Source organism: Urocitellus parryii, chromosome 9 (assembly GCF_045843805.1).
Source record: "Urocitellus parryii isolate mUroPar1 chromosome 9, mUroPar1.hap1, whole genome shotgun sequence".
NCBI lineage: Eukaryota > Metazoa > Chordata > Mammalia > Rodentia > Sciuridae > Urocitellus > Urocitellus parryii.
Genome location: NC_135539.1, coordinates 33101462 through 33113215, shown reverse-complemented (window position 1 = coordinate 33113215; position 11754 = coordinate 33101462). Strand labels below are relative to the sequence as shown.

The following is an 11754-nucleotide window of genomic DNA, read 5'->3' as shown; positions in this document are numbered from 1 at the left end:
AAGGTGGAGCCTGGGGTGGCAGGAGCGTCCCTTCCCCCACAGCTTGCTCCCTGATGGCACGGACTGGGTGGCTTGGCAGCCCCGCCGCCTCTGGCCCTGCTTCCGTCTGTCGGGGCGTTCCTGCCCCACTGGCTCTGCCGGACTCGGCCACTTTGCTGTCAACCCATGCTGGCATCTCCCCTTCCTTGGCCCTCTGCCCGGAGCTGACCCAGAGTACCCTGGGAGCCAGGTCCCTCCTGAGCTGCTGTGGGTGGGGGCCACACTGGGCCATGGACTTTTGCTAGTCCACTCCCAAGAGGCAGCCTTGCTCCTACCCAAGCTGGAGGGGCACAGCACCAGATGTTGAAGGCACCAGTGAATTTGGGGTCAGCCCTGGCCATGTGAAGGGCAGCATGTGGCACCCCAAGGAATAGGCATTAGCTACCCAATCCTAACCCTCCTGGTCAGGCCCTCTGGACATGGCTCTGGGCTTGTTGGTATTGTGTGTCCCTCCTGCCAGTCCTAGTAGGCCTGGTCTGGCCTTAATACCCCAGCTGGCCCTCACCATGGGCTAGGTGGACCCTCCAGGTCTTCCTGTCTGCCCCTCACTGTGGAAGGTCAGTGGTCAGGGCATCAACCCATGTGAGCTGAGGTTGGGACAGAGCCCAGTCCTTCCCTGCTGTGGGGGACCTGCCCAACAGCTCACAAGATGGTAGAGGCCTCCTCTAGCTGAGGGGACTCGGGGCTGCAGACCAGCAGCTCGGTTCCAGCAGCGCCCAGGTCAGGGCAGGTGCCGTCCATCCCGGTGCCTGCCGGATGCACTAACTATCGAAGCATGAAAGCAGGGGGAGGGACGGTGCCAGCAGAGCTCTGTCCAGGAGCCCCCGCCTGAGGCTGGGTCTGGGTCACTGCCTTACAGGACAACAGCCTCCTGGCGCTTTCTGCCCTCAGATGGCACCTCTGCTGCCCAGAGACTGACTTGGGCCAGGTGGCCAGGCCTTCTTCACCTGTGGCAGGGGATCTGTATGCCCCTGGACCATACCAAGGATCTTCAGAGGCCCAAGTCCCACTTCAGGATGCCAGATCTTGGGGAGAGGTCAGGGAACAGGTTGGTAGCCAGCAGGCCAGCTGCTGGGTCCCCCTCCACCCAGGCCCTGGGCCCTAAGCCCAGGCTGGACTCTTCCATCCTGCAGGGCTGTTTTCTCAAGCCCTTGGACAAGTGGGTTGGAGCCACCCACCTGATCAGAGCCCAGGTCCCCTGGGCCACCAGCTCCCCACCCTCCCCCAGCTCCTCCCAGGCAGATCCTGTCACCTCCCACCAGGGCAGTGCAGACGCCAGAACTGCGAGTGGTTTCCATCTGGGGAAACTCAACTGGAACGAACGGCCTGCGCCCCCGTCCTCATTGTGGTGAAAAATGCTTCTTAAATGACCAAAAATTACTCTTATTTTTTTCTAATGGTCCCTTCAAAGTACTAATAAAATGGAAATAAAATATTTCAGGACGAACGATGCTCTGGCCCCGCCCACGAGTGCACGGGCAACTGTGCATCTTAATCAAATGTCTTAATAAAACATCCCACGCTGTTGACAGTGGTGCGAGTTTTTACTGAATAAAGCATCCCAGGGATCAAGACAGTGATGCTGAGCAGGTGAACCGTTGGTGCTGAGCAGCAAGAGGCCATGTCACTCTGGAGAGGGGGCAGAATGACACCCAGTGCCTTGCTGAGAACTACCTGCAGACAGCAAGTCACAGCAGAAACATACAGGTCACATTGGGGGGAACAAACCATGATGCCCACTCAGGCCTAACATGGAGACAAGCGGAGGGTCAGTCCAGGGCCACTCCATCGTTCCCCTGGGCGCCATACGCAGGCTCGCCAGGTCCCACCTCCAGAAACTGAACACCAGGTCCTCGAGTGCCTGTGGGAGGGGACCCCCCAAGAAGACCATGCCTAAGGTCGGCTTCTGGTGACAAACGCTCCACAGCAAACTGGATTCCCAGGTGACTGCAGAGCCGACCTCTCCTGACCACAGACAGACAGACGGGGAGCCAGTCAGGAGCCCGGCTACTCAAGCCACCTCAGAAGGAGCGTGGACAGGACATGTCTCTGGTCACCTCCCACGCAGTGTCCAGCTGTAGGAAGTGACTGGAGACATCGCCTAAGGGGTACAGGGCAGCCAGCAGCACAGAAGCTACCCAGGGCAAGGGCCACTGGCTAAGCACTTCCTCCTGGCCCGGCACAGCAGGGCTCTCACATCAGGGCGGAAGGCGCCTTCTCCCTGCCCTGGGGGCAGGACAGCTGGGGGGATTCTGTCCATACCCTGCCCACAGCACAGTCTTGCTTCCCACAATGTTGGGGGGCCCAGGACACTGCTCCCCTCTACCTTGCCACCCTGCAACAGGATCCCAGATCCTCCATATGAGGAGCCTCCCTCACCATGGAAGGTTCTTGAGGTGACCGCACTTGGGCACATCTCCATGCACCCAGCAGGCCCAGCTCACCTGGGGAAGGCCCTCCACTTGAGCATTCATCTCCAGCTCACCACCTCTGTTTAACTTTCCAAACTAGATCTGCTTCTAAACCCTGCTCTGAGGAATGACCACAGCCTGTGGCAGGGGGTCCAGAGCCCCGCAGCCATTTCTCTTGGGGCAGGGCAGGGCCCAGATGCCATCTGGGGCACCTGGCTCAGAAGGGTTCCTCCCTGGCTCTGCTCCCGGGGCCAGAGTTCCTGGCAAGCTCCGAGCTCCAGGCTCAGGGCCTGGGCAGGTGGACAGTGCAGGGCAAGGAGCAGATGGGACAGGCGGGGGCCCAGGGTCCCTCCCCACGCCACAGCTCTCCTGGCAGACGGGGGACACGTGTGGGCTTTACACCCTGGCACTTCAGCCTGCGCCTCTGAAGGGGCCACGACCCGCCAGGTGCCCTCCTGAGTCGTCCTGACGATGTCTTCTCTCGGGGCACTCTTCAGCACAGAAGGGCTCAAGCCTGATCCTCAAGCCTGTCACCATCCCAGACTCCAGGTGACTGGGCAGCCTCAGCAGCAGACAGGGCCGTGGGCCTCCTGCTCCTGGGACACGCTCCGGACGGCCTTGGTGGCATTGGCCCTGACAGATATGTGGTCCCAGCCTCCCTGGGAGGAGAAGCCATATCAGCCAGGCCTCAGGACCCCCAAGGGGCCCCGCCAGGGGCCTTCCCACACCCCTAGGTCAGGTCCCAGCTGGGCTGGCCAGCTCAATGGCTCCGCCTCAGGAGGGCGTACAGCAGGGTGACCACACACTCACCCCGATGCCGTAGTCCCAGCCCTGCCCCTTGGGCTCTCGGGGCTGCACGCCCGTGCGGTGACACACTGTCCCCCGGCTCAGCCCATGGCTGCCCTGGACTTTGTTGGCGATGACCCAGACCTGGAACACAGGCCCGGTGAAGCCAGCCCAGCTGCAGTGGGTCAGCTGGGGTGGGAGTGGGGAGGCCAGGGAGGGAGCCCAGAGACCCCAGTACCTGCCACCCCCTTCCCCACCTGGTCCAGGGGCCCCACGGACACTCTGCGCACGTTGTTGGACACATGATCCCAGCTGGAGCCCTGCGGGTAGCTGGGTGTGATCCCTCCGCGGAACCACAGGTTCCCTGGAGAGAGAAGCAGAGAGTCAGGGCCCCTCCTGGGGTGCAGCGGGTCAGGGAGCCTGGGGAGGAGGCACCCACTGTTCCTTCACACCCCGCACTCGCTGACCCATGGCGGGGCCTGGGCGGTGTCCAGCTCTGCCCTTCCCACACCCGGGTTCCTTGGCTTCATAATCGTCCCATTGTGCTGGGTGGCACTGGGGCTGTCACCTCTCCCTACTGAGGTAGAAACTGAGGGCAAAGAGTTCTAAACAAACAGAATGGAGAACCGGATCTGGAGAAGCATCTGGGCTCAGGTCTGCACTCTGCCTCCTCCTGGCATTTCCTCACCCGTAACCATGACGGGACCTTGAAGGCAACTAGCCAGAGGCCTGCCTAAGGTGACCAGGGGTCAGGGATGGCGAGAGCCAGCCTGTGTTTCCTGTGAGGCTCCCACGTCACAGACTTCAATGGAATCTTCTAGAAGATGCTCCTGGTGCTAGCTCTGCCATGCTGTCACCCAGCCTCAACAGGAAGTGGCAATGACCAGCTTTCTGCTCTATTAGGTCTTGGCCATCTGGAGTCGATGACCACCCAACCCTGGTTAACTTGGGGAGGAGACTAGCACCAAGGCTGGCCTCAGGCTGGACATCTCTCATGGCAGTATGAAGGTCTTCCGTTGGGGACCTTGGGGCTGTCCTGTTCCGTTCTGGCCCAGACCTGGGCTGCAGCTCAGTGTCCTACCCCCAGGGTCATCACAGCGTGGGAAGGGCATACTGACATGCAGGCCAACTGCTTGGCTCTGACACCTTGCGCTCCATGTCCCCAGGGGAAACAAGGCTCAGAAAAGCCTGGACAATTCCAGTCATATCAAGAAGAAACCCAGAGGCAGGCTGTCCCCTCCTGATGGAGTCGGTGCCTGCCCACTGTCCCTCAGGAACCCTACCCTCCCTTGGGGAACCCCACCCTCCCGGCCCACCATGCAAGAACGGAAACCACTTGCCATTTTCATCCAGGGCGTATACAGACGTCTGCCCAACAGACACCTGTGATAGTCTCTGTTTGGGGGGAGGGGGGATGTGGTACCAGCAGTCACCTGTGATGGGAGAGCTGACTCAGGGGGCCGCCCACAAAATCTGAGAGTCCACATGCAGCCAGCCTCAGTCCCCAGCCGAACATAGATGTGCCGCTGAGGCCTAGTGGGGGCTGAGGGCCAAGCAAGGCTGCCCAGGCCCTGCCGTCCACCCCACACCCCAGCCTTGCCAGGGGTGTGGCAGGTTTCAACAGAGGGCCCAACAGACCAGCCTTACCAAGGCAGACACAAAGGTGCCCAGCCAGAAACACAGCAGAGCTGGTCACAGTGGCTACCTTCAACTCTCCCACTGGGTGGAAGGAGCTGTATGCCCCTCAAGCCACCCCTCTGTCTACCCTGTGCCAGCTTCCCCCAGGGGACACTTTCCAAATTGCCAGCAAAGAGCAGTCTATAGTGGTCACAGTGGGTCACCCAGCAAGGGTCAGACAGGCCTGGCTCAGGGCAAGGGGATAGCTGTAAAGAGGTGGCCTTGTCACCAGCTATGACAGTGGGTGGGGCCCCAGCTGGCCCCTATGCCTGGTCCAGAGGTGCCACTAAGCGCTTATCAAGTCGAGCTAGAACCTTACTCTAATGCCTCATCCCAGCCTGGGCCCTTGGGGACCTCCTGGAGGGCGGCACTCACCAGCTGGCTGGGAGGGGGACACAGAGCCCCTGTAGAATGCAGAGCCATCCCTGGCCACAGCCCACACCTGGTAGCAGGCCCCAATGGAAACGGAGGCGAAGGGCTGGTCTGTGCCAACGTGCAGCCAGGAGGAGCCCTGGGGGCAGTGAGGAGGAGAGCTGAAGCGGCTCCCAGAAGCAGGGAGCCCCTGTACCCCCAAGCCCAGCTACAGTGCAAGGTCCAGCGTCCAAGCCTGCCTGGGGTGGGAAACCTGGGGGACCACAGGGTGTCCAGGGAAGCTTTGACACCTGAACTGGCCCTGCCTGACTCGCCCTGACCACAGTCTGATCTTGGCCTCTTGTTGGACCCTGGAGTTTGCCTCTCATCCCTCAAGCATGGAAAATGATTGCATATGCCACACATCCTCCATGTCACCTGGGCCTGCCCCTGTCCCCCTGATCCCTGGCCCAGGCCCTGAAAGATGGCAGCTCCTCATGTCAACTTATCCTCAGCACCAACCGCCCAGAGGGCCCATTGACTGGCTCCATCCACAGGGACAGTCCTGGGCAGGCCTGGGGAGTCCTGAGCCAGCCTGACTCCAGAGCCAGAGCCGATCTTAGGAAGCACATGGAGGACGGGGCGCCCAGCCAGGAGGAGCCAGGAGGTGCTCACCGCGGGGTTGAGCTCGGACACGCCCAGGCGGCACAGCACATCCCCCTTGTCACTGACGGCCCACAGGGCAATGCTGTGCGTGTGCCCCTCAGCCTCTGGGCTCTCTGGGATGATAGACACGTCCCCAAGGGCGATGGGAGCCACCTCCAGCCAAGGCCCACTGGTCACCAGCTTGCATTTTCTGTCCAGGGAAAGAGCACAACTCAGGGGCCCAGCATGACAGCAAGCCTCAGGGCCTGGCACTGCCCCGGCCACCTGAGGTAGACACCCGGAGGGCCCAGCAAGCAGAGCCAAGATGGACAACCGACCACCACGAGGAAGGAGGGGGAAGATTCCCAGGCTCAGGGAGGGCAGGGCCAGGACCCTGGAGGGCACCCGTGTGGGCAGGAGTGAGGGGCCTGTGGTGGACCCCTTTCTGCCCCCAATTTGGCCAGGACTCTCTCCTGCCCACAAGCAGGGCCTGCCAGTGACATTTCTCTTATTTGTTCTTGAAAACAAACTCTTCAGAAACCAGAGCGCTGGGAGCCCGCGGGCATTTCCTGGGCTGACATTTACTTTGTGTTTCCTCCTCCCTCCCCGTTCCCGTTTCTTCCCTGGAGACTGAGATCAGAGGCCAGCAGCTCTGGCCCAGGAGGAGCAAGGCTGGGCCCCACCCCCTGGCTTAGCTCACCTGGCCCAACACCTTCTCCTGACAAAATCCTTCATGGTTTTGTACCCATGGTATGAGCTGCAAGAAGAGGAGGGAAAAATCAAGACACCTATGGAAGGTTCTGGAAAAGGACACTACACACATTCTTTTCAATCTGCTGCAGGGCAGAGCCTTGGTGTAAGTCAGAGGATCAGATGAGCAGCAGGGTCAGGGGTGTCTCGCTGCACCCTGGGCTTGGGGCCTCCTGGAGCCAGGGATGGCAGTGCCCTTCCAGGGGGTCAAGCTGAAGGGCCCTCCTCCCATAGGCCCCATCAGAGTCCTTCTAGGGAGGAGTCCTCAGCCTAAGGCTCTGGTCAGTCCCAGGCCTGGCTGCAGGACCTTCTCCCTCCTCCCAGCTGGGTTCTGCTTGGAAGCCACCCACCGAGGCCTAGACTGGCTCCTGGTTTGGTCTTCCTTGGATTGGACATGACTCCACGTGAGGGTCTCTACAAGCCACCTGGGTCTCAACACTGTGGCCACCAGCCCCCACTCTGTGGCTCACCATCTGCTTCTCCATCCTCCTACTGCACCACCCTGGGCACACCTGGCCTCCCAGAGTGGTGCCTGCCTCGCTCTTGAAGAGGCTGCCCCCTCACCCTGACATGTTCCCCTGCACTGGCCCCATTACCACCTGGCATTCAGAAAATGGCCCAACGTCCCCCAGAACTCCCTGCTAAGGTGCCCAAGGCCCCTCACCCTCCTGGAGCCCCTCAGCCCAGGCCAGCAGGTCCCACCACTGGTCCTCCAGAACCTTCTGGCTGACCCAGCAGGAAGGAGCCAGGTGTTTAGGAATCTCAGCAGCCAAGTGGGCCAGCTGTGGGGCAGAGCTCCTCTGGGCCCCGCCTACTCCTCTCAACCAGCCCCAGCCCTGTAGCAGCTGAGGTGACCAGGGCTGGGGCAAGGGCCAGCCTTGCACAGAAGCGAGACACAAGAGGCCACACAGCCCAGGGTCCTGATGCTCAGAGGCCCGGGACAGAGAGAAATACTCACGCAGGGAAGTCACTGGCGTACTGCCACCCCTCCTGGTCAGTGCCTCCCGTTATGCTGAAGTCCACATACCAGTCGGAAACCTGGGGAGGCATGTCAGTGAGAAAGTGACCCCCAAATCTGTAGCCAGCCAGGAACTTGGGGAAGGCACGGCAGGGCAGGGCAGGCAGACGCCTCTCCTCAGACAGCCTGGGACTCACCCAGGTCCACTGCAGGGACGGGGGCTTTGTGCCAGCCTTGGTGCATTCCTGTAACCCTGTAGCATCACTCCACATATACCGGTCGGTGGGCAGACCCCTGCAGGACAAGGGGTGCGAGGTGAAGAGAGTGCCAGGAACAGGCCCAGCCTGCCACACACCCCAGAAGTAGGCATGCACCCCATCCCTGCCCCAGGCACCCTCACCAGGCGTGAGGGGCAAACACAGAACCAGCCCAGGTGGGGAGACCAACCAGGGCAATGCACATCGCCATGGTGCCCTGGCCTTAACAACCAAGCCACCCACTGAGGCCACAGCGCTGTCTGGGAGCTGCCTCTCTCTCCTGGGTATTCTGGGCTGAATAGTGTCCCCCAAAAGACTAGGAAGTCCTAACACCCAGTAAGTACAGATGTGATCTGGCTGAGATGAGGTCCCTAGGGTGGCCCTATCTGACTCGCATCTTCATAACAAGGGGAATGAGGACACAGGTGGACACGGAGGGAGGAGGATGTGGAGACGGCTGCCTGCGAGGCCGAAGAGGCAGGGGAAAGACCCTTCCCTGCTGCCCGGAGAAGGAATCAGCCCTGTGACATCCTGATCGCTGACCTCCAGCCTCCAGAACCCAGGACAATGCATTTCTGTTGTCCAGGCCACTCAGCCACCATAGGGCACTATGGTAGTAGCAAGCAGCGCAGGGACCGGGTGTGGGCACAGCTGTGAGGCCCCAGTGCCCAGAGCCCATGGCTGGAGCCTGCTTGGCCCTGTCTGCCCTCTCTCTGGATGAGGGAGTGGCGAGCCCTGGACTCGGGGGGGGGGGGGGGGGGTGCAACGGAGAGCCAAGTGCAGGCTGTGTGGGCCCTGGGTTTCTAGGAAGTGCTCAGAAAAGCTCTGCCTCTGGTTTACTGGGATAACAGGGAGACACACAAATATTTACACACAGAAAGTGCCATGGGTTGTCCTGCGTCCAGGGCTGAGTGGAGGGGAGATGGGCAGGGTCACCTGGGGTGGACTGTCCCCGCAGCCCACCTTCATGCACTCGTCTTTCTCTCCTCCCAGAGGCCCACACGCACCCAAGGAGGTGAGAAGGTAAACCCAAAATGCATGTGGTGTTTAGTGTCCTTGGTCAGTGAGATTGGAGGGTCCATGCAGCTTGTTCCTCATATTGCTTGATATTTATTTCACCAACTTTGAAGAAGCCAGAAAGGAAACCAATTGCACTCCAGCCCAGGTAAAAACCACAAAATTGGAGCCCGTCGAGGTGGCTCAGGCCTATCATCCCAGCAGCTCAGAGGCTGAGGCAGGAGGACCGTGAGTTCAAAGCCAGCCTCAGCAACAGTGAGGCGCTAAGCAACTCAGTGAGACCCTGTCTCTAAATAAAATACAAAATAGGGCTGGGGATGTGGCTCAGTGGTTGAGTGGCCCTAGTTCAATCTCTGGTGCCAAAAGAAAAATGAAAAGAAAAACCATGAAATAGAAAAGTCTGAAAACGCCATTTAAAATGGCATCAAAAATATGAAATACTATTAAAAAAAGTAAAATAAGGAGAAGTACTTGATTAATGGAGGGTGACCTCCATTCACATTTTAGAGACTTACACTATAAGACAGCTGTTGAACCCAAACTGATCTTTGGATCCAAGACCACCTGTTCTAGGTCCCCAAGGGTTTTCCAGGACTGGGACAAGCTACTTCTCAAGTTCATCTAGAACTGCTTCAAGAATCGTCAGAAGACCACTGAAGACAGTGAGAGGAATTGTCCCAGTAACACTGAAAACCTCCTGAGAGGAACCGTAACTGGGTCAATGCAGGATCAGCCCCAGGACACCCAATAGCTGGGTGGAAGAGAAAGGCTTGGGGTGGGGCTGCGGCGTGCGGACACTTGATCTAAGACAAAAACACCCTATAATCCAGGAGGAAAAGGACAGATTTCTCAATAAACAGTGAGAGTTTTATTTCAAGTGAATATTTCAAGTGAAAAAAACACATCTCGGCAAGGCTGCAAGTAGCCATCACCGCTTTCTAGGATTCATGATACCTCCCACTCTCGAGACAGTCAGCTAAGACACACACCCACTGGGCATGGTGACACACGCCTGTAATCCCAGTGGCTCGGAGGCTGAGGCAGGAGGATCCTGAGTTCAAAGCCAGCCTTAACAATGGTGAGGAGCTAAGCAACTCAGGGAGACCCTGTCTCTAAATAAAATACAACATAGGGCTGGGGATGTGGCTCAGTGGTCAAGTGCCCCTGAGTTCAATCCCTGGTACCAAAAAAAAAAAAAAAAGAAAGAAGAAAGAAGAAGAAGAAAAGAAAGGCAAAGACCCTATGAACAAATCTAAGAGAAGTGGTCTAAAGGCAAAATTTGGGATCAGCTGAATCAGCTAGTCTTTTTAGGGGGGAGCCGGGAGTACTGAAGATTGAACTCAGGGGCACTAGACCACTGAGCCACATCCCCAGCCCTATTTTGTATTTTATTTAGAAACATGGTCTCACTGAGTTGCTTAGCATCTCACTTTTGCTGAGGCTGGCTTTGAACTCGTGATCCTCCTGCCTCAGCCTCCTAAGCCACTGGGATTACAGGCGTGCGCCACCGCACCTGGATTTAATCAGCTAGTCTTGTGTGACAAACTTGGGGGAATTTCCCAGCTGAAAGCTACACGTGTCCCCACTGTGGTCTTGGAGACCTGGCTCCCTGGCCAGCGTGACCTTCTCGGAGCTCATCAATAAAGGACTAACGGAGTGCTTTCAAAGCACTTGCACTAAAGTGGTTCACACAAGAAGCACCAGAGTGAAGGTGTCCCAGCTGCTAAGAAGCTCAGAGAAAGTGGAATATGATGGCCACACCTGTGATCTAGCAACCCAGGAGGCTGAGGCAGGAGGACTGCAAGTTCAAGTCCAACCTGGGCAGCTTTGTGAGACATCGGCTCAAAATAAAAAATAAAAATGAATAAAGGGCTGGGGTTGTAGCTCACAGTAGAGAGCCCTGGGTTCAATCCCTAGTACTGCAAGGGGAAAAAAGAGGTTCAAAGATGTCACAGCAACTGAACATTTGGGAAAATAAAACTTTATTAAATCAAACATGAATAAATGGAAACCAAACCAAACCAATGCGACCTCACGCTCTATAGAATATATAACAGTTCCCCAACTCCCCAGGCTGAGGAAGAGAGCCTATAGAATGGGGTCAACATATGAGGACCCAGGGCCCAACCAGGGACACTGCCCACTCTGGACCTGCCTCCAAGCTGAGGCTGACTTTTACATTTTCACATTTTTAAGTGGTTGAAAAGGATTAAGAGAAAAACCACATTTTGTAATAGGTGGAAATGTTACGCAGTTCAAATTTCGGCATCTGTGTGTGAGTTTGATGGAACTCTGGTGCTCCTCCAGGGACATGCTACCTGTGGCTGCTTTGACATGACCACCACAGAGATGAGTGGTTGTGACCTCAGGTTATACGACTTGTCTACAGGATTTTCTTAAAGACTCTAACTTAATATAAAGGAAAAGACTGACTAGATTATGTGCACTTAAACATCAAAAACCACAGCTAAGCCAGGCACAGTGGTACATGCCTGTAATCCAAGTGGCTCAGGAGGCTGAGGCAGGAGGATCACGTGTTCAAAGCCAGCCTCGGCAACAGCGAGGTGCTAAGCAACTCAGTGAGACCCTGTCTCTAAATAAAATACAAAATAGGGCCAGGGATGTGGCTCAGTGGCCAAGTGCCCCTGAGCTCAATCCCCAGTAACCACTCCCCCTAAAACAAAAGTTGCCACTAACAGAGCAAATTCTGGAAAGAAGAGTTATTCCTTCACTACCTCCACCTATCCCAACACCCAAGTAAGACCACCATCTTGTTAGAAGTTAGGATCTTCGGTTTGGCAAAGAGGGACAAGGGATGATGGGGGCTGGGTGAGACTTGGCTGTGTTCTCCTCTTGACCTGAT

At 57.5% G+C, this 11754-nt stretch overlaps 1 protein-coding gene across 1 annotated transcript in view; it reads right to left on the bottom strand.

Moving 5' to 3' along the window:
* Positions 1 to 1564: 1564 nt before the first annotated feature.
* Tecpr1 (tectonin beta-propeller repeat containing 1) overlaps positions 1565 to 11754 on the bottom strand; it is a 29011-nt gene continuing 18821 nt past the window's right edge. Inside the window, exons 17-25 of the mRNA XM_026404188.2 lie at positions 7815 to 7911; positions 7618 to 7697; positions 6610 to 6666; positions 5940 to 6120; positions 5289 to 5424; positions 4577 to 4669; positions 3494 to 3600; positions 3261 to 3380; positions 1565 to 3109 (exon numbers count right to left, since the gene is read on the bottom strand). Of these exons, the coding sequence (XP_026259973.2) occupies positions 3014 to 3109; positions 3261 to 3380; positions 3494 to 3600; positions 4577 to 4669; positions 5289 to 5424; positions 5940 to 6120; positions 6610 to 6666; positions 7618 to 7697; positions 7815 to 7911 (967 nt within the window). The 3' untranslated portion in view covers positions 1565 to 3013. The remainder of the gene's footprint in view (positions 3110 to 3260; positions 3381 to 3493; positions 3601 to 4576; positions 4670 to 5288; positions 5425 to 5939; positions 6121 to 6609; positions 6667 to 7617; positions 7698 to 7814; positions 7912 to 11754) is intronic.